This window comes from Branchiostoma lanceolatum, chromosome 2 (assembly GCF_035083965.1).
Source record: "Branchiostoma lanceolatum isolate klBraLanc5 chromosome 2, klBraLanc5.hap2, whole genome shotgun sequence".
In the NCBI taxonomy this organism is placed as follows: domain Eukaryota; kingdom Metazoa; phylum Chordata; class Leptocardii; order Amphioxiformes; family Branchiostomatidae; genus Branchiostoma; species Branchiostoma lanceolatum.
In genome coordinates, this window is record NC_089723.1 from 37,000,440 (window position 1) to 37,023,972 (window position 23,533).

A 23,533-nucleotide genomic window follows, 5' to 3' on the forward strand; every position below is an offset into this window, starting at 1 on the left:
TTCCGTTACACTGATTCAACCTTCAGTGTTAACATTATGACTTAAACGACCTATAGGTCAACTGGGGCTGCGTTTTAACGTGACGTCAGCGCTCTACGCTAATTCAGAAAAGCAACGGCTACGCATTGTAATACGCTAGATTCCGGCGCCAACTACGTTTATGTTGAATGCACCGACTACACTCTACGTTACGAATTACGTAGAGTGAAGCATGCAGACCGCCGGTCAAGTTCAAGTATCATACAACGAAAAACGAGAATAAGATAATAAAGCGCTTTCATGTGCGATCACTTGAAAGCTTTTCTTTCTTACGCTACTGACTTCACAAACTAACTTTGAAATGCCTGCCCTAGAGTCACCCATTTTGAGAATATTTTGGCAACACTGAGGTGGTTTTATCGACATTGTGGAGTCTGTGACGTGTAAACACGCGGGGTGGAGGCGTTGTGACCCCACAGCAGAAGTTCGGGCAGCGCAAACACGTCGGATTTCACATATTGATCTCCAACGACTCTTTTCTTCCTCACAGGGAATCAATGGAAGCTTTTAACACGGCAAAGCCTCCGTGATTTGTTCGAAAAATAGTAGAAATCGGTGAAATAGGTACGAGTAAAGTAAAGGCAGTGCCAGAGGGTTATCCGACCTTGCAATACACTCCCCCCCTATACTGGCCAATGTCTACAATTGTTGCAAAGGTCTGGCCACACAGACACACACGCACACACACACACACACACGCGCGCGCGCGCGCACACACACACACACACACACGCGCGCGCACACACACACACACACACACACACACACACACACACACACGCAAAAACACTTACACGCACACACGCACACACACACACTCACACGCACACACACACCGTGACACGGACACACTCACACACTCACACACACTCTCTCTTTCTCTCATTCCCGTAATAAGACTGTGACTTCAGTAACTGCGCAAAAATACGATATAAATCCACTGTCCAGTAGAGGACAGTAGAGACTGCATCGTGATCTCCAACCACGGTCTTTTCTTCTTGGGTCAAGTTGTAAAGATTAACACAGCACACGCACAGAAGATCTTTTCTAAGCGTGCCTCTGTTTTACCTGACATTCGTCCTTGCACGGATCGACCGAAGAAGGTGAAGTGCCAAGCCCTTGTGTTGACAGCCTGTTTGAACATCACACGGTGGAACGCCCTTTTGGCAGCCGTCAGGACAGCTAACATTGTACCTTTTTCTGTTGACCATGATCACAAAGTGCGACGTCATTTAGTTCTATAACGTTATAATGTCCTTGCTAAATCTGTACTGCAAGTTGAGGTTGCCAAAGGATTGGCCGGACAGGGTAGTACTACGGTACTGAAAAAAAAAAGGAAGCGCTTGTTCCCGATCAATAACTTATTCTGAACTAAGGATTAACACTTGACTTTCGTTGGAAGGAGACCTTAATCAACCACTCATCTTAGAGGTATTTGGTTTCTTTCATGGTAACAGTTATGACTTCTGTCTGTCACCGGTTTGCCAATATGTCCTATCTTCATTTCTCCGCCTTTTATGTGGTCATCTAACGAGTGAAATCACAATATTCAGCTGGAAGTCTTTCAAAATCTATGTACAAAACACGATATTTGCTTCTCCTTGCTCGTTATTCAAGCCCCTGTCACACATTCAGGACCTTTCCAGGGTCGGCGCTGGGTTGGGAGTAGCCTAGAATCCATCATATCTAGCTCCAGTTCGCTCCCAGTCTGATCGTATCTAAGAAGAATATGACTTTCCGGATTTTGATTTTTCTAATCTATCGTTGGCGGACGACTATCAAGACTGTAAACTGTAAAGACAAGTAGGCAACCCTCCCGACCAACTCCCAACCACAGATGGCCTTGCTCACGACCACGACCATGGTCGGCTTTGTCCTATGTGTGACAAGGGCTTCAGTAATGTTGTAACTCATTGTTCAAAAGTTGTCCTTTTATCGAAAGCAATGCCCCTCAGGTCACACTGAGTTCTCACAAGGAGGTTAAGAAATGACCTTCATTCTTTAATCTCCTTGGTTCTCACAAGACTCCTGTCTTTCCCGCCACACACCTGGCCGGCTCGACCAATCATGGAACAGGGCAGTCACGTGACTACAGTGACGTCATGCTTATTTGCATACTCCAGGTAAGTTATTAAAATATGGCGGACGAGCAAGTCATGAGTTAGCAAAGTCAATTTAGCCTTAATTTAGCGCTATATCGGATCTCACAACAGGTTTCTGCGTCACCCAAGGCGACCCACAGTGTCCTTACAACTCGATGGAAGTGTAGAAACGGCCTGGGAGGAAGACTGCGTGGTTCTGAACAGGGAAAACAAGTTCGGCAAACTCTCAACTTGAACATGCTGAATGGGAGCCCGTTGGTAGTGGGAACGTGTCATGCGGACTACGAGATGTTTCTGATGCCTTTCCAGCGACTCGGGAACTAAAGGGAGATGTACGATACATGTACAAGGTGACTGGTAACCAAAGTACAGCCCGACGTTATTTTCCTGTGCTCCTAGAGGCCGCAACACTTGAGCTCAGATGAGGGAGGGTACCGCCACCACCACGTAACGAATACCTTTGTGCACAGACAATGTTTGAACAAGGAGTTTCCGCGATGGAGGGGCGGACTGCAGAGGTCTAGGCTGGGACCTGGGGTCCGATCACAACGTCTTGGCAAGGTTATTCTTGGAGTAACACACCAGTCCTTTAAGGAATTTCACCAAGGAAGCCGCAGGGGCACACTCACAGCGACTACCATGGTCGAGAATGGTATGTATTTGTTTTGAACATTTTGGGGTGGCCCTGTGTTGTGAGAGAAAGAGATTTCGCAGGCTTGCGTGACACGGGCCTCTTTGGCTGTGTGGAGAGCTTTCGCGATATTAATGAGCCCTCTTACCGCACAAAAACACTTCTGAGCAGGCTGGAAGAGCCTGTGCTAACAGTCCGAGCCGTGTGAGTCCGGGCCAGCACCCTAGCTGCCCTCATAACTAGCCCGGCAGTTTTATGCTCGGCTGTGCGAAGCAAATCTGCCCCAGATAAATATAAAGTAGGAACAAGACACCAGACCCAAACCCTTTAACACAACTAGGTAAAGCTCTGAGCACGCCCTCTGGAAAACGCCTCGTGATTTGGCATGTAAAATTGCAGGAAAAGATGAGCATCATGTGTGAAATATTTGGGGATAATTAATTTCTGAAGGTGTGTGGGGGACGGAAACATCACACACCCAGGCCTGTCGCCTCACCTGGACCGCTCAGGTGTATCATGTCAACATGGCAACTCAACAACTTCTCATGTTTCTCATCTTCTTTGACCGGCTCAAGAGGTGCTCTCCGCAGAACATTCCTTACCCAGGCTAGCGGCTAGCGTGTCCTGGACCTACAGGACAACACAATTTGTCCGGCCATTGCGTAGTCACGATTGTTTTGCGAACTGATTAGCCCCTAGGGGAGAGGTCACTCCGGATCTCGGTGACAATCCTCAGTGTGTGACGTATCCAGACGAGGCCCCCACCTTGGGCACCTAGTGGTAATTTTGCACTCCAAATTTGGAGCACGTTAACCCCAGGAATACTCTATAATTACCCCTACTTTACGACGTCTCTAGGGGCTGATTAGCTGTGATTTAAAGTAACGGTCCCTTCGCTTCCTTGGAGAATCAGAGTTGGGTCCTTCTTAAAAACAGTCTCACTCTCATCATAAGCAGCAGAAGTAATTGGTCACACCCATACATCCACCCACGGTCCTTCCTGGTTTGTATGGTATGAACTCTTAAACCATAGGTCTGGAACAAAGTGACATAACAGAGGGTCTGCATGGGGGGTCCTGACGAGATCCCTCTATTACGCCAAAATCAAGTGGGACATTTACCGAAAATTTGGTGGCCTCGCTACAAATTACGTGAATAAGACAGCTTTCCCTACAAATTATAGGAAATAAAATTAGGGTGCCTACGCCTTATGGAAAAGAGCATGCAGACCCCCATACATCTACTTGATAATCAGATCCCCCTTAATGGGGCCTGCATGTGGGGCACTGTCAACTCTCAATGCTAAATTTAGAAAGCCATCAGCTATATATTAACGTTGTATTTGAGTAGGCTGTTCTTCGCTTTTAAGTTCAGGCACCGATTACGTGTTACATTGCATGCACCGATTACGCTCTACGTTAAATTTCAGCTGTCTACAAATGATACATGGACTTAAAACTAAAAGCCAGTATATTTTTTTAGCAGTGCAGATATGCTACTATGTTGATAATTTTGATAATTCACTAGAGTATGTGTATGTGTAGGAACCTGTATCAGGGCTCGAAATTAACTATGTCCCTATGTCCCGGGGCCACTAAAATTTAGGCTGGGACAACTGAAAAATCACTTTGGGACATTTTTGGGACAGTAGAAAAATAATTCAGTGGTCCCTGTACATCTGCAGTACTATCAATACAATACAAACATACATCTTATTCTTCCCAGAAAGAAAGAATATTTGGTTTGTCTTTGTTGTTGTTGTCTAATAAAAAAAATGACAAGTTTGAATTTGACTTGATTTTGGGTTTATTTCTAATCAGTTGACAATTAGCTTACACAGCAATACTGTACTCTGAGCTTTATTGTTGTTGTAATACATACTTCCTGAGAATAGGGTTGGGACAGTCCCTCCTCATTTTGGGACAATTGAAATTTATTTTCGGGACAATGCTGGGACAGTAGGGAAAAAAGTTAATTTCGAGGCCTGCTGTATGGTGTACATATAACCATATCACTAGTATTAGCTGCGCTATGTCATTCTTCCCATTTTTCAAGAAAATTTCAGAAACATATTTTTTTTTACATTCGAATACTGTAAATGCAGAAATGTTCCCGAACATTTTTCTCCAAGACTGTAGCAGTATGTGACTATAGCGCTGCCGCAAACTTAAAATCACCGCGAACACTCCATTTTCACCTTAGCGAACTTAAATGCATTTACAGTAATGAGGTGATAAGAATTCAGTTGTCTTCAGAAGCAATCTCACGTTGAAACAGAAATCTAATGGCCGCTCTACAAAGTAAATATGTTATGTATATAGAATCATAATATTATGACAATATTATGTGGGATACAGGGTGAACAGAGCAAATACTGGGAAAGACAGTCAAAGTCAATCTGAAACTTATATATCATTTACTGAAAAATTCAGTATGCCTGAGTTACTGTAAATCCATTTAATACTGCGGTTGGTAATTTTAGCAGTTTGGGGGGAATGGGATCCAGAGTAGTTCAGTGCATTTGGGGGAAAGTGAGTAGTTCACTGCATTTAATGTGGGAACAAACATCACTGTCTCAAATGCTAGTAAACAAATATTTGCGATGATGAAATTCTAGCAGTTAACTAGAGACCGTTAAAGTAGCTAAAAGTTATAGTTACAAATCAAGCATTACAGTAATCTGAGAATTTGTGATACTTGTTCTACCTGGTATTCTCACCTGGATGTATGCTCTGTGAGTCATCTTCTACCTAACGAGGCTACTTGTGGATCTTAATAAAACTCCAACTCAACCTACGTTTATGAAGGTTAGACATCCAGTATAATAGTATAAAGACAATTCAAACTCTACAACTGGATCCAAATTGTATCCAGTTGTAGAGTTTGAATTGTCTTTGTATGTCAAACAGTCAAACCCTACCTGTTGGTGAAAGATAGTCTAAGCAAGTTTGGAATTTAGTTGTTAACTAGCTGTAGAGCTGCATTCTTCATCACTTATTATGATACAACCTATATATGCTACAGCCCAGGTATGAAAATTTCTATCAAATTCTATCCTCTAGACATTGGCTATGTGTAGCATATGATTTGTCAGGTTATGACCTTTGACCTAATTAGAAAACCATGACAAAGGTCATGGCTAGATAGAAGGCCAATCACTGAATTACTAATTAGTCCAAGTTCTTATGGCTGGTATACAGTCAAAGCTATCAAATCATTCAATTTAAAAACGACCAGGCAAGGGGCCAAGCAAAAGTGGTGGCTATGAATTATATTGGTCTAGTTGACCTTAATCTAGAAAAAAGAATGTGGGACAAAACCCATTGATGGAAAAAGGGGAACAAAAGAAGTATCATGGCAGTATAATTATATAGAAATGTCATGTTTGTTGTCGCACAACATGGGTGTGTTGGGCCCCACCCACGAGTATGTAGCACTAGCAATGTGGGTCTACCTCTGACATTTGCACCCACTCACTCCAAACCCCTGCATGCACTTCACTGGTAGATTTACAACTGAGTGATTACAAGCATATGGTGATCTACCGCGCTCTTTTCTGGACAACTTTAGATCAACACCTTAGGCCACAGAATAGCTTATAACTTCTCACTTCCAAAACTCAAGCCCTACGATATTGTCATTAGCAACAATTAAGGGCAGGGCCAATTAGCGTAACAATGCTCTTGATCACCTAATTGCAGTATTGTTGTTTACAGTCTGGCCGAGTCTTGAGTCATGGGGGATTCGCGGTGTCTTTGACGCAAAGTCAGTGAACTCAAAACGCCCCACCCAGAAAAAAGCTGTGGCTGCCAAGGTTCTGCATTACGCTGCAGAATTAATGTCAATTTAATCCTGATGTATCTACAGTATGTCTATCTACATATTTTCTTCATTCACTTTCCTTTGCCATGCCAATTCAATGAAGCTGAGTCAGTGACTGTCTTGTATTGATTGAATGATGTATTAGAAACGAAATGGTGTTGAAATTCCATTACAATAAATAGGTTGTTTTTGAATCCTGACAGAAACAGGTACAGGTGATTACTTCTGCGTGAGCCCAGAACAGGCTGAACTAATGAGCTGAATTGATTTACTTTCACTGTGGCTTACTTTTATCTAGTAGGAGGGAAAAGGAGGTCTTCCTTGTGTTATAAATTGTCGGTTGAAACAATTTATGCAGAAGTCAGGCTACAAGGGAGATGGATTTGCAGTGCCATGAATTCGTGGTAGAGCAACCACTGCAAAAAAATGCAAAAATAAAACAACTGCAAAAGTTTTGCGATTTGCAGTAAACAGAAGGTCTAGCCTAAGGATATCCCTGGTAGCAGTCTCACAGTTGAACTCCTGGTTCCAATGATTAGTTGCTAACTGGGAGACACGGTTCAATCCAGGGCAAGACAAATTGGTTGGGACCGCAACCGTCTGTTGGAAGGGACGTATAAATGGGGGACCCACGTTTGAGGAGGTGCCTCGAGCAGGTAAAGACTAAAGGGGAAGGGCTAGCAACCCCTTCGACATATATGGCAGCAAGTTTCCTTGCAGTCTCGGTAGCAGATTATATTTTTATAGGAAGCTTCCTACTCTGCTACCAAGACTGCATTAGGAAACTTGCTGCCATATATGTGCCACTAGGCTAGGCACTACAACAAGGGTCTAAACGAACGAACAAACAAACGAAGGTCTACCCATCATGTCATTCTGAGAGGCCAAGCATTTTCTAAGGAGAGTCAATACAGTACGTACCTTATCATAGCTATATGTAAAACTGTAGGACAAATTGACATATAGCACGGGTGTCATTTGCAAGAAAACAGTGGAAGGATATCAGCTGATATCTGCAAATACTGTGTGTAATTGTAAAGTGGGCCAGTCCTGTTGAGAATCCGAGCTTGTACAGTAGGGAGGCGAGTCCTGAGTGCAGATATGTGCTGAGGGCACCATGCAGATAGCTACAGGCTGGGACAGGTGCCAAAAAACACTGAGCTGACCTGTGCAAAGGGGTGGAGACCTTTGGCAGGCCAGCCAGAACCTACTGGGTTAGTTTTACAGAGAGAACAAATCATCGGGCATTGCTCCCAATTGCTCCCAAGGTTTCTACTCTACTCTACTCTACTCTACTCTACTCTACTCTACTCTACTCTACTCTACTCTCTACTCTCTACTCTCTACTCTCTACTCTCTACTCTCTACTCTCTACTCTCTACTCTCTACTCTCTACTCTCTACTCTCTACTCTCTACTCTCTACTCTCTACTCTCTACTCTCTACTCTCTACTCTCTACTCTCTACTCTACTCATGGGCAGGATTTCTGTCTGTACAGATATAGATACCCACTATTGAACCTACTGTATATATGTGTTGTGGCCAGAACCTACTGTGTTAGTTTTACCCAGGGAACAAATCATTGGGCATACTAGATACTCTACTCTACTCTACTCTACTCTACTCTACTCTACTCTACTCTACTCTACTCTACTCTACTCTACTCTACTCTACTCTACTCTACTCTACTCTACTCTACTCTACTCCTGTTGTGGCCAGAACTGTGTTAGTTTTACCTAGGGAACAAATCATCGGGCAATGCTCCCAACCTTCACTGGAACAGGTCTTTCTTCTATCACAGTATCAGTTTGTAGAATATACCGTTGAAATTACTGTTGTGGTGTGGCAGAACCTACTGTGTTACTTTTCAGTGCTACCAAGTTTTACTGGGGCAGGCTTTCTCTCTTTGGGAATTGGTGTGCTGATACACCAACAGTAACCCAAAAATTTAAGGTGCACAGAAAAAATTTGGGTCCTTGAGATAATTATCAAAATCAAGTACTAGCAGAATGAAAGCAGAACCTACCAATTAAGTTTAAAGCTTTCAAAATTGCAAAAAGAATAATCTTAGCTAATGCTATTTCTAAATTCACAATTGTATTCATACATGTCCATTCTGTAATAAATATAGTACATTTTCGAAATGTGATATGTGTAATGTGCAAAGAAAGTGGAACTTTGCAGAATTGAATTGTATTCTATACTGATAAATGACGAATAGTTGATATTCGTTGTTGAATTATTACGCTGCTTATTAGATACAGTATATGCCAATTATTTGTATACCTTTTTTCTGTATATTTCGTCTTTCTGTATAGAATTCCAAAACACCAAACCATTTACCATTCACTCAATTGTAAAAACAATGCATATCTGTATAGCCCATAATCGTAAAGTTCGGGGTATTGTATAGAATCTGGTCCGATTTTATCGTAAAATGACCCACAACTACAGGCTAAATTTTGGATTTGAATTGTTGTTTCGGGAGTGGGGACGCCGTCTACCGTTCAACAATCACATTCTTTTGTTACTCGCTATTGTCATGCTTGCAAACAATCGATATCGGTGCCTTTGACATACGGTGATCTCATTAAAAACCTGTTTTGCAAGACTCAAGCGACGAAAGTGAACAAAAATACGAAAAGAAAAACACGATTTTTGTCGGAGCATTTGAGCCTCTACGCTGTATTTTGCCGCGATTTACAGTTATTTGTGGCCGTATTCGACGGAGAACCTATTCCTTATATTCTTTCCCCGTGAAAATCCTGCTTATGTAGCGTAGATGAATCATATTTTACGTCGCGATTTCAGAAAAAAATAAAGCGACGAAGGTCTGGTGACGCTGGGCAGCCATCTTTGTTTACTCATTGATATGCATTTTTCTACGCGCTGATTGGTTTACGTCATAAAAACCTGTGCTCTGATTGGTTGACTGTAAGATTTCACGTGATCAACATGCGGCGGGAGTTTTTTATTTGGCAGGAGTTTCCCACGCAGTTCGGGCTTATCTGAACAAAATGGATCGCGTATTTAATCCAATATGGTGACGTTAAGATCGACGAAAAGGTCGGATAGTACTTTGATTAAAATTTTGCAAAATAGAGTTGCGATATCGTTAGTGTAATTGTGTGTCTTGCCCAAAATCCTATTCGCCCCCCCCCTCCCCTCCTTCGGGACGTCAATATCGCTAGTTCGGACAGTCGTATAGTTCGGGGAGTCGTATAATTTGCGCTGACAAATGGGCTATACAGATATGCGGAATCTACTGTAGTATCAATAAGGTTATGCCATAGCAACATCAAAATAAGAAGATGTGACTCTCTAATGAACAAAAAGTTGGTCGCTGGCATTGGCCCTTTGGCTATATGATGATATGTTTTATTGATAATTATAGTCTTTATTGCATATTCCTGCCCAGAAGGGCTAAATGCACGGATGACCACACGTGGTCTATAAGAAGCATGATTGCAAAACATGATGTCGTGTAAGATCGAACATTTATCTTTATTATGTTAGATTTATATGTCTTTTCCAAAGTTTTCATTTCCATCATTCACCAGAAAATCAGACTTGTTTATCTAATCAGGGGAAGGCAGTCAGTGGCTGAACAATGATCAAAAGGAGTAACTGGCGCACGTCCAAAGAACAACCTACTGTTTTCCTGGGGGTGTGACCGTCCATGCTACAAGTATATATGGATCATGGCATAATGTCAATGGCTTCGTATGTAGGTTTACGTGTGCAGTCTTTTCTTGGGACATTGTGGGTGTCCCATGTAAAATGTAGTATAATTTTTTCTCAGTTCTTCTGCTCTAGCAGGTCTTGAAATTGATTTTTGGGAACAGGTGCACGGGTGAACATCTCGGTTGGGGCTGTACCCGTCATTTGGAAGGGATTTAAAATGAGGAGGTGCCTCAAGCACATTAAAGGGGAAGGGCTAGCAACCCCTCCTTGTAAAAATATACCAGGCTACTGAAACAGCAAGGAAAGTTGCTGCCATATGTGCCACTAGGCAAGTTGCAAGGGTCTGAAGGAACAAGCGCTTTCCAGCCCTGTGTATTGATTACGTAATGTTGTTGGAGCCAGTAAGATCAGAGGCAAGGAAGCCAAAGGAGATAAGCGCTAGCCTGTGTGACCTCGCCTTGAGTCTGCTCTGGTGAAGAGGGAGGGAGCGTAAGCTTTGCAGCCATGGGGAAGTTATTCCAGTTGATTCAGTGGTGTTCCCAGGCGCTTTCCTCCTCTGTGGATTCTTACCTGAGCTTCTTAACGGGCAAGCAGAGCTTAAGCGTGAAGGGGAAGCAGCATGGTAAGGAACTACAGTCTATCACTAAGTTGACTTTAGTTTGAGTCAGAAAATTGCCTTGGGGTCGATACTTCCTGTTGATTTGAAGAAGGGTCCTTGAAAATATTCTGACTTTATCTTAGCTAGTTCAGTACCACAGCAAATCTAGAAATATTCTGAAGTTTCAGTAACTGTAAATGTTGTTTATGACTAAATATGAGAATATCATGTCATCAACTTTTGTATAATGTGGTAGCGTACAATTAGTAGCATCCTTTGATTTGTAAGGGGATATAACTAAGATAACTGGTGAAAGGATGTTGTGCTGAGCACATTGGAACCATTGTGATACCGGTATTTTTTACTTGACCGTTAAAAAAAACGTAACAGAAAAAGTCAGTGGAACGATTACTGGACCAATAGGAGAATCAAATGATAACATAGCGGCCACAAGCTCTGGCCTTGGGGTTATATCGTTCATGTCCATGAAATTGAAAATACAAGGCCAATTCTAACACATGTATTTGAAAGGTATAGATTTCGTTATACAATGGAAAAAAAACACTATTTCCCACATTTGAGGGTCTGTATGCTCATTTCTGAAAGGCGTAGGTAGCCCATTTTTATTTCCTATAATTCTTAGTGAAAGCCATCTTAGTGACATAATTCGTAGGAAGGCGACTAAATTGCCTTCCTTGATTTTAGCGTAATACGTCGGTGGTTCTGAATTCAGCGTAAAGCATTGTTGGGACCCCCCTTGCACACCCTCACATGTGTACGCTGAATATTGTGTTCAGCAGATGATAAATTGAGAACTAATGGCTTATCACAGCAGTTGGCATGAGTTGACAAATGGGGGGTAAAGACCATGTGAGTAGGGCAAGCCCCACGGGGACCCTGGGGACTACTGGTGTTCCTGTAGACCCCATGCAGACCCTCACATATGTACACTGAACATTCTGTACAGCAGAAATGAATCAATGGAAAACTATAGGGCGTATTCAGTCACGTGACCCGCCCCCTAGCAACGAGCACTGTCGGCCATGTTGGTGCTCACTTGATAGTGGAGCCCTATGGAACTCTCCGTATAAATGGCAGATGTTTTCTACGCCATTCTGCATTCACAATTTCCCTTCAAAACGTTTTGTCTCATACTCATGGTGTTTTGCCTCGTGGTCAGATGTTGGATTGGGACTGATAAAGCAAACACTGATCGGGTTACAGTAAGATTGGTTTTACGTTTCTAGTGTAGGTGCGGGCTTGGTGCGGGAACATACGAAGGGACTATAACGACTGAAACAAAAGTGGATTTCTGACATACGAGCAGCGGATCTAAATAGTTGAAGTTTGAGAATCAACGTGTGTGTATGGAAACCTTTTGTATCTGGTCGAAAAGCAAATTACAGGCCCGTTGTGTAACACAGTCGCGGCACCGTGTAGTCGTTGCTTGAGATACGTTCGTAAACTTAGTGGGGGTCTTTCAACGTCGAACTTTCCCGATCATAACATACTCCCTGTCAACAAAATGTCACTTTTCACGACAATTTTCACGACACTCAAGACATTGTACTACGTGGTTGCAGGCCTTGGAACACGTGCATGCTGTGAACTGATTTTATGCGTACTCTGTTAACAGTTTAGCGGCCATGTTTGTAGGCCGCCCTTTGTAGGCTGCTGGGGAAAACCTTTCCTCGCTCGTCGATAATGGGTCATTTCCAGTAGGTGAAATTGGATTTTTGTAGCGAAAAGGATGTGAGACTGGAGACTCTTTGTATATGATAAAACAGCGATCAGACGACTTCGCATTCATTAGAAATTTAGAGACCGTCGGACACCGAGAAACTTCGCTGCAGGGTGAACACCAACATGGCCGCCCACGGAGGGCAGGGGTGATGACGTCACGTGAATACGCCCTATTGCCTTATCACAGCAGTTGGCATAAGTTGACAAATGGGGGGTAGAGGCCATGTTGGAGGGCAGGCCCCACAGGGACCCTGGGGACCACTGGTGTCCATATAGACCCCATATAGACCTCATGCAGACCCTCACATATGTACTCTGAATATTGTGTTCAGCAGAAATGAATGGCAAACTAATGTCTTATCACAGCAGTTGGCATGAGTTGACAGATGGGGGGTAGAGGCCATGTTATAGGGCAGGCCCCACGGGGACCCTGGGGACTGCTGGTGTCCATGTAGGTCAACCACCTGCTACCCTACAGTTGGTCTACATCAGCATAGCACATGCACCTGTTTGGTTGTGCTGTGCCTTGTAGATACAATACATTGGCAAGTTAGGCCAAGTTGCAAGTTTGAATAAAACTTGCTCCAGTGTGTGTGTGTGTGTGTGTGTGTGTGTGTGTGTGTGTGTGTGTGTGTGTGTGTGTGTGTGTGTGTGTGTGTGTGTGTGTGGGTGTGGGTGTGGGTGTGTGTGTGGGTGTGGGTGTGGGTGTGTGTGTGGGTGTGGGTGTGTGTGGGTGGGTGGGTGGGTGTGTGTGGGTGTGTGTGTGGGTGTGTGTGTGTGGGTGGGTGGGTGGGTGGGTGGGTGTGTGTGTGTGTGTGTGTGTGTGTGTTTTGGAAGAACTGTACTGCTTTGGTTGACCATTGAGTTTTGTTTCAATCATCCCATTGGATATTTCAATGTTATCATAAGATTTGCCATTCAACACCACTGAAATGTGAATTCTCTGATTGTGATATGTTTCTGCTGTCACTTCAAATAGAAAGACAAAAAGCTTCCATGATATACACAGAGCCTTTACAGTACTATTGTCAAGTACAATGTTTTGAATAAGATATTAGATACCTGTGTTTCATAATAATTCTTACATGATTTTCTCCTGTTTCAGAAGGATGTCGTATGGCCTTCTCCCCCAGTGAAGCTCCCGTCTATGTAAGTACCCCTGAATTTCTGTCTGTTTCCTGTGTGATAACTTTGAAAACTTGACAGTCATCTACATACTAGGCACTGTGTCAACATGACTTTGCTGATCTCCAACCTCCAACAGTGCTGTCTACAGGACCCGTCCTTCCGTCCCAGGAGCGAAATTTGCCTGTTGGGATGGGAAAAAATGCAGTCCAAAAACCTCAAGAAATGAATTGGATGAAAATGTATTTTCCCAAGCTTGAAATGACAATGAGAATTTAACAATCAGAATTAACAACACAGGCTCCAAAAGTGAAACAATAAGTGGTTGGAAAAAAACTCCAATGAATGAAAGTTTGAAACTTTTGGTAAATTTCTTGTTTTATTGCGAGTCCCTTATAGATAATTTTTCCCATTGACCAAGCAAATTAAGATAGCGGCACCTGTCCACATAGACCAGATTTCATTGGTTTTCTCAGTGGTCTTCTTGGGCAGGTTGGACTGTAGTTAGATAACAAGAACTGGAATCTTGTCCCCCACCGCTGCAGTGTTGATGTGTTTGTACAGAAGACATGGTCATTTGAGATAGGCCTGGTAAGAATGTGGGGAAGGTACTCTCCCTCAATGGACAGACAAAACCTGCTTTGCAGTGGGATTAAAGACTTGAGGTTTGCAATGTAGGTCAATGTGTTTTGAAGTGACTGCTAAAAGTGAAAGTGATCTCGAATGATCAGTTTAGCTCACTGACGAGCTAATCTTCCACTGGTCATGACAGAAAAGACAGACTCTATTCACAGGTTAATTTTACCGGGAAATTTCGCCTAGCTCTTTTTGACAAGCATGTAATGAAAAGTGGACCACAGCTTAACGTCCTGCAATGGTGCAATCCTCTCTATCAGTGTGCATGTCGGGTGAGCGACGTTACAGTACTGTTGGGATTCAAACTCCCAACTTCTTTGTCCAGGGGCAGGGTCACTGTTAACGGCTGTACTATACATACATCTGCATGATACGCCCATCAGTTTTCCGATGGCAGGGCTCAAAATAGAGGGTGCATGTGCACCTGTGTGCACCCAAAATTAGAGCTGTGCACCTAGTAGTAGTAGGCTAACGGTTCTCTTGACAGTCGTGTACACTAGCATACAGAATATTCTTGAAATATCAGTATCAGAAAAAGCAATATAACTTTTGTTGTACTTTATTTGATGTATTGCTTGGTTGAAATTTGAAATCTCTTGAAAGTTCTTAAGAGAGGCTGTAGCTTCAAACTTATGTTTTGTTAACATTCAACTTTATCTTATGACGTTATGTGGTGCGCGCAATTTTTTTTCTGTGCACCTAAATTTTTAGGTTGGGTGCACCAGTGCACCTATTTCCAAAAATTAATTTCGAGCGCTGGATGAGATAAAGACCTGAGGTTTGAAATATAGGTAAATGTGAAACGACTGATAAGCTTAAAGATGATGCAATGGACAGTCCACCCTCTCTCCATATAGGATGTGTTGCAGCACTTCTTGTGGCAGATAGGAGGCGCTGCAACAATAATTCTTGTTCGATAAGACACTGTGGACTTCTTAGTCTTAGGGCCTCTTTACACCTACGACATTTTAGAGTCGTGCGATCATCGTCGTGGACGACGTCGCCGGCGACGGTATTTTTGGGCGTCTAAAGACGATCAAAACAATCGTACGACGGCAATAAACGGGAAATCCTCGAAATGTCGTGCGACTACCTCGGACCCAGTCGCACGACGTTCAGCGGGGGGGCCTGTGGCTGTGTTTTTCTCGTCTAAAGAAGAATCGTCGCCGGCGACGGAAGTGGGTGATATGCTAATAAGCCTACAGCGTGCTGTTTCCTGTCCGGGAAGGAAAGTTTCTATCGTTTTCTTTGTAAATATGCATGCAGTTAGCAATGGAAACCTATTTTTCTCATCCGAAACCGGTTATTCCGGCGCGACGCCCTGCTACCAGTGGCTACTTCTCTAGTATGCCCCTATTCCTCGATCCCCGGGACATCCCCGGCGGCGGCCACGAACTCGGGTTAAATCCCGTCCGTCTCTGTACCAGCCTCAATCTCTTTCTTTGTTGAGCACCGTTTTCAACGTCTCATCTGCAGGGCAACAGTTGTTGCAAAGTCAGTAAAAGCTTCATCTTTTGACGAAAACAAGCGGTTCCCCCGCCATTTTGAATTTGAGCGCAAGAGTTCACTTTGAGTCACACGCGCATATCAATGGAATTCTGCGCCGGGGGGTCCCATGATATTTCCTGACCGTGTGTCTAAAGAAAACCGTCGCCTACGACGATGATCGTACGACCTTATAACAGTGTAGGTCTAAAGTGCGCCTTACTCTTAGGGAGTCAGGGTACCTCCTAGTCTAACACTCGTAATGGACTATTAATTAGATACAAGATTTAGACCTCAAAACTTAAGGCTGATAACAATGGATCTTGCACTCTACAAACACTTATAAAACATTTTACTTGCTAACCAAGCCTTCAAACAAGCAAAACATCTATTAGACGTAAACTACATGTTTTCCTAGACTTTGCAGCACTCATATAGCATAGGACTAAGCACAGAGAATGTGTGGCAATTATGAAAGAAAAGTGTGTTTTGAGAGATACATTTTGTATATCCGATATCAATTATTCCTGTCATATATCTGTTGCCAAATATCTTTATATTTGCAATGAAGCATAACAACTGAAGTATAGGATTTCTGTCAGCAAGGAATAAGACCCTTCCCGTTCACAGAGCTCCCTTTCAGTAGAAGATGTACAGATGTAAGGCAAGCTAAAAATAAAGGCCTGCGCTGACCTAAGGTGGCCATTTTGCCGAGATCAGATTCCGTCCCTCTTTGTTGTACGCCTTTGTGCATATATTTTGGGTTTCATGGGAATTATTTGCGGTATCATTGGTCAGCTTTGAACCCTTTGCAGTCAGCGATATCAGTCTCTACAGAAGTAACTGCTGACATGAAAAGATGGTGCTTTTTTTAAGGTCTCACCCTGGCTGTTTATGAAAGTGGGTCCCTTTCTTGACGATTTAATTAATAATATTGTCTGTAAATATAACTTGTGTTGTTATTTGTAGGTGGTGACATACACATGTATGTGTTTCATTCATGGTGAGTAACAGGGTAGAAGTCAAATCTGCTGACTCAAATTTATTCAGTCTTTGAGATACACAAATATGTGACCTCCAGCTTTACATCCCGTCCTAGAGGATGTGTCTAGCGGAAGCTAGGTACTCATTTCCACCTGAGTCAGGTGAGGAAATAGGTGTAAAGCACCTTTCCTAAGGATATGGCATTGGGGCCTGCTAGGGATTCAAACCAGTGACCTCTAGATTCTAAGTCTATACACCTTACCACCAAACCACCTTGCTACCTTTAAAGACCACCTTGCAATTGATTGTCACCTTCAAAATGCAAAATTGTAAACTTCTGCACTGTAAGAAAAATTAACTCTCACTCGCTCACTCGCTCACTCATGACCTCAGTGGTCGTAGGGGCGTCATGACAGCCAGCCGCAATGATCCGTGCCCATCCTGTTCTGTCCTTGGCCTCTCTGATCAGTAAAGTTAACTCTATCAGTCTATGTTATTCAAACCAGTTAGAATCCTGTCTGGATGTTTTCAATTATTTCCAGTACAGCAGCAGAAGTGGGTCATTGTGGTCAAGTATATTATTATTATTTTGATAGTCATATTTTCTACAATTCTTCAACCCCCAATTCTTCCATGAAATGGGTCTAGATCTGTAAATTTGAGAGATTGAAACTCAGCTGTTGCTATAGTTGTAGCAGAAGGGATATCCTTCTCTCCCATACACAACACAGGAACTGTCATTTTGCTTCAGAATTATTTCCTGGAAGAGAGATAGAGTCCTTGAGAGTAAACAGCTTTGAATCAAGACCCAAAATGAAATGGGGAGTGACCCCTTATTATCAGGCTTAAATCCTGAGATGGCAGGGGGTTGTTGGGAAAGATAAAATCTAACTTCATTACACAGCAATTGTAACGGATACAGTGTGTGGCAAACTGCTAAACAGTACTTACTATACAACAATTGTAAAATCTAGGCTTTTCTATTTATAGGGAACAGGCACTACATGATAAAGTTTTAAGTATGATGATCGGAATGCACAGGATACATTGTACATTAAAAATTGAAGTAGTTTTTGTATGAGAGAATACATCTCTCTTGCATCTAGAGTGCTGTATAATTGTGTGTTGGCCTAGAAAATTATTAGCAAGTAGTGTCAGGTCATTACAAATCTTAATTACAAGACATCTAAGAATCGTATTATCAGTGGCAGTTGATATATGTATGTGACATGGCAATGTTGTTGGTTATCATATTGAACCCTCTATACTCCTCTTGGGTAGGATTATATGTTGGTTATGCTTGTTTCTGTGACCTTGGCTTACCTGCCTCTGACTCTATGACCTTGGCTTGATATAATGGCAGGAATTAACCTTTGACCTTTAAGAGCTGTTTGTCTGTTGTGGCTTTCCTGTCCTGTCTGGTTCTCGTTGGGTAATTAGGTGAGGTGGGGAAACCTGTAAGACTAAGAGTGTCCTTCAGCTTGTAACTGTAAGTCCACTAGTTTCTGTATGAAGGTGACAATGCAAAAATTGTGTTAAGAACGTCTGACTGTTGGTGGTAAATTTGTGCTTTTTCCCCCCTCAAAATAAATTACCGTCATTATAGCTGTATTTAGGCTACCGTACTTGAAACCTGTAGTGACACAGTAGGATGTGGTGCATTTGTCATAACCTCAGTCAGGAAGTAAGCATCAAAACTGCCCGAGGAAACCTCTCAGTGTGCTGATAAAATCTGGGCTTTGCGGAAAATTATCTAAATTTTACTGAAATTAAATAATCTAAGGGAACCAGCAAGAAGTAGTCGCACAGTGGCCAGGTGATCCTTATACAGAGGTAGTCACTAGTATAGGTTTGACTGTACATCAATGGCCAGGTGGTCCTTATGTAGAGGTGGTCACTTTTACAGGTTTGACTATATATATATGTCCAGGTGGTCCTTATGTAGAGGTGGTCACTTGTACAGGTTTGACTGTATATCAATGGCCAGGTGGTCCTTATGTAGAGGTGGTCACTTTTACAGGTTTGACTGAATATCATTGACCAGGTGGTCCTTATGTAGAGGTGGTCACTAATGTACAGGTTTGACTGTATATCAATGGCCAGGTAGTCCCTTAATAATGTAGAGGTGGTCACCTGTACAGGTTTGAGACTGTATGTTCCTATTGTATACTAGTCGTGGAATCTAACCTGCCTTGTTTTGTCTTTTTTTTCATCTCCAGGGAGGGAGCACCATCGTGGCTGCCTTTGCGGAAGACAGCCCACTGCCGGAGGGGTGCGACTTTTTCCTCATCTTCCGCGGCTCACAGCAAAGACATATCACCATCGCCAGGCAGCTAAACGTGTTCACCTTACAGGCTGTTATACCAGGTACGCTGCAAACAGTATTTCACTCTGATACTTAAATTGATACTTTATTCACTCCATTAGCTATCATACAATGAGTAAGTAGTTAGTCTTCCTAAACAAAATGTAACATTTTAAACGGGGATGGAAGCAATGTCTCACTGCAGCAAAAATTTGTCTACACATGTTTCAAGAGAGAAGACGGAATTTAAATTTATAGGTAGAGATAAGATATAGCATAGCATTCACTCTTGTATCTAACTTACAGCATTTAGCCCCAATGGGGCATGAATATGCAATAAACTTCATTGTCATTGTTTATGTTCACGACGTTGCCTTCCTGTCCTTTGTTCCAGACCATGACTGTGCGGAGCTCGTGGAGGTTTCGGTGTGTGCAAGTGACATAGCGCATCACCAGATCATCGCCTCCAGCCTGTTTCAGTACGTACATGACAAGACGTGGGACATGGCGAGATTCCTCGCGGAGAGCGTCGCGAACCACGAATCGTTGGATTCCGCAGAATCGCCCCATGTACAGTTCGATCTGATTGGGGAGGACATAGACTCGTTTGATACCAGGATGACAAGTGCCTTCGAAAGTCTGAATCTTCCGCCATATTGGAATATACTCGGGACTACCGCTGTGGAAGAAGGTAAGAAATCTTTTGTTGAACATCTTTATTTTACCTTAAAGTTCTCTTCAAGTCTTAAGGCCTACTGCAGTTAGAAAAGGTGCCTATTGGCAGCCTAAACCCAAACACATAAACAAAGGCAATCACAATATGGCACTGAAAACATCGCCTTCTTGACAAAGGTAATAAAGTTGTTTGTGTACATGTTTGTTGCGATGATTTTCAACGAAAATGTAATAATCTAACAAAAAAATGCTTGGTAAACCTATTGACAGCAACACTAAGTTCAAATGATGATAAAACAATATTGTTGAACTTGAATTTGATTATGCTTTGATTAATTAATTCTGATTTAATCAAAATTAATTCAAGGAAAATAAGAAGTGAAAAGGCCATTACATCAGTAAAAATAATTAATCCATCTAATTAGACTAATTTTGACCAAATTTCTCATGATGACCTCATTGCTATAACTCACATCTATGTCTGCCTCCATCATGTATTTATCTACAAAAGATTATAGGGCTGGCAAGTGAGCAAGATAAATTACTGCATCCTCCACAGCCTCACCCCTTGAGATGATGATAATGGTTCGTTCCCCCAGCGGGGTTGGTTCAGAATACAGGGAAACATGAGCATGTTACAGGATGGAGGAAATTCTGCACTGCAAAGGAATCAATAACAGTACTCATGGCTAGAAATTCATTTTTTTTTTGCACTGGTGCACCTCACTATAAATCTAGGTGCACAGAAAGACTTTTGGGTGCACAAGAAAATAAAGTAGAATGTCGGCAAAATATAATTACAAATTCTGCTGCGCCTCTTATGAACCTCCCTCTGTAATTCTGTACGTAACTATTATGAAAATATTTTTAACAAGTAATGCATAAGATAAAGACTTAGTAACAGTGCAACAAAGGTTGTATTGCTTTTCTGATACAGTGTACTTGTATTTCAAGATTATTATATAGAAAATATATACACTAAGTACCTTTACCCTATACCATAGCCTACAAAAATATCTAGGTGCACCGGTGCACCCACAGTCAAATATTACATGTAGGTGCACAGCTCCAGTTTTGAGTGCACAAAGTGCACATGCACCCGGTATTTCGAGCCCTGGTACTAGTGGGTGGGTGTCTTGCAAGAAGGAGCCTACAGTACAAGTAGTGTTTTGCATGCAGGCTGCATGTGTACTACTAAGGATAATGGTTATCCAAGTCCTGCTCCGATGCACAGATGTTGCAGGGTCAGACCTAGCCCCTAAGCTATAAGTATAAGACTTGCAGAATTGTGAGCTGCATCCATCAAGACCGTCTCCTTTGACTGGGTCTGCCCTGTGGATTCACCCGAGATATATATTATGACCTTCTTTATATGGCCGTTATGTTTGCCTTGTGGTCCCAGCCACACATGCAGGGTATGCTGATGATGGCAGGCGGGCCCTTCCATTGGTCGACTGTGTTTGCAGACCGCCCGCCTGAAATGAATTGCAGCGTTTAATTTTTTTCCTGGGTGTCTCCGGAGAGTCTGAGCTAACATTACATGTTGCAGCAGGAAACCCCTGCTGGAAATTATGACTCTGCCATTTCTAGCTGTTTAGAGATTGCAATCGTATGCGTGCACTGACAGCTAGACTCTGCATGAAGCAGATTGCAGCTCCTCTAACTTAAGTCTAAGATGCCTGCTGGATGCAGACAAACGCTGGTTTTCTCCAGCTCAGCCTGAGAGGATCAACAGGGGAAGGGGAGGGATGTGCAATATGCTTGTGTTGATCCTGGTATGGATGTACGCTGCCTCGTGGCTGGTGGCTCTCGCCACGGTTTGTCTCGTGATAGCGGTGATCATGCTCGTTACAGGTAGGTTCGTTAAGAGCTCGTTAGCTTGTGATGGATGGCATGATCTTTGATTACTGTAGATTTGTACATTTTTGATTTTACTTAATTTTGGAGTAGAAGGAGAAAAAAAGGTTTGGGCAGTATATTAAGTTTGTTGGTTGAAACAGTAATTTAATAATGATCATGCTCGTTACAGGTAGGTTCGTTAAGAACTCGTTAGCTTGTGATGGATGGCATGATATTTGATTACTGTAGATTTGTACATTTTTGATTTTACTTAATTTTGGAGTAGAAGGAGAAAAAAGGTTTGGGTAGTGTATTAAGTTTGTTGGTTGAAACAGTAATAATGATCATGCTCGTTACAGGTAGGTTTGTTAGGAACTCGTTAGCTCATAATGGATGGCATGATGTTTGATTACTGTAGATAATTGTTTTAGGAGGGCATTTAATTTTGCATTAGGAGGGAAAAGAAGTGCATCAAGTTTATGGTTGAAACGGTTATGTAGAACAGTAATGATGCAATAGAAATGAATATTAGCAGTGTCATGACTTCCAGGTGGGGAGGTCACTGAGAAACAGGAAGATATAACTACTGCAAACATTTGAAGACTTACAGTAAAGGGGTGTGTACAAGGGTTATATTAGGGTTTGCTTCTTAAGTGATTTACCTCTTATGTAAGGACTTCATAAACATTGGATATATTAAAGTACGGTTTATATAGATGCCGTATCATAATACAGTACTGTAAATTTGTTTATTTTTGCGTAGATTTGATTTTGACTTTACCAAGACTGCCGTCAATTCTTCTTGCTGACAGTTATGTCTTAAAGTCTCAGTAAGCCAGGAAGCCTTAGATATTTCCTGATATCTTAGTGACCATTTTCCAAGTAGCTCTCAAATAGCAAGACTGTCATCAATTCTTCTTGCTGACAGATATACATGTGTATGTCTTAAAGTAGCAAGCCAGGAAGCCTTAAATATATCCCGATATCTTAGCGACCATTTTCCAAGAAACTCTTTACCAAGACTGCCGTTAATTCTACTCACTGAACAGTTATGTCTTAAAGAGCCAGGAAGCTTTAATACAATGTAGCTACATTGTGTATATCCAGATATCATAGTGACCATTTTCCAAGAAGCTCTTTACCAAGACTGACATCAATTCTTCTTACTGGCAGTTAAGAAGCAAGGAAGGAAGCCTTAGATATATCCTAATATCAAAATAGAAGAGCTATTTGCAAGTTGGCAACCCTGGCTGTTCATGTAACAACGTGTCAATGCCGAAGCAATAGATAAATACCCTGATATCTACCATTTTCCAAGAAGCTCTTTACCCAGACTGCCATCAATTCTACTCGCTGACAGCTATATGTAGGTCCTATAAGTTAAGCCAGGAAGCCTCTGATATATCCTGATAATGTACTTAGACCAAACAGCCCTTGTTCGACATGTATCTTTACCATGTTTTTTGTAATAAAGTGCCTGGTGACTTTCTAAACTTTTCACGTTCAAAGCAGTTGTTTACACAACATACTTCAATAAAGGAATAAATTTTGTTCTTCATACTGGATAAAAGAATATTTAATGTGTGAATTCGAAGAATCATGAGAATGACATCAAAAGTTGCATTATGCAATACATAGTCTTTGGGCAATGGTAATGCCAACCCGGCGACCATTTTGAAACCACCAGAAATCAAAGGTACAACTTAAACAAAGAAGTAATTCCCGCAAGAACTGGTCACAGGAGAAAAAGTACAGGGGAATTTCTTTGAAAATATGATTGGATGAATGTTTAACTAAGGAGTCTCTCTTCAAAGCCCCTTGGTTGAACATGGATACTTTGAAAACAGGCCTTCACACGTCATTTC

The 23,533-nt window shown here is 42.2% G+C and overlaps 1 protein-coding gene across 1 annotated transcript in view; it reads left to right on the forward strand.

Annotated features, from left to right (window-relative positions):
- The first annotated feature begins 2,150 nt into the window (after positions 1–2,150).
- LOC136427036 (rho guanine nucleotide exchange factor 28-like) overlaps positions 2,151–23,533 on the forward strand; it is an 88,902-nt gene continuing 67,519 nt past the window's right edge. Inside the window, exons 1-4 of the mRNA XM_066415754.1 lie at positions 2,151–2,793; positions 13,725–13,768; positions 19,069–19,216; positions 19,549–19,845. Coding sequence (XP_066271851.1) covers positions 2,781–2,793; positions 13,725–13,768; positions 19,069–19,216; positions 19,549–19,845 — 502 coding nt within the window. The 5' untranslated portion in view covers positions 2,151–2,780. The remainder of the gene's footprint in view (positions 2,794–13,724; positions 13,769–19,068; positions 19,217–19,548; positions 19,846–23,533) is intronic.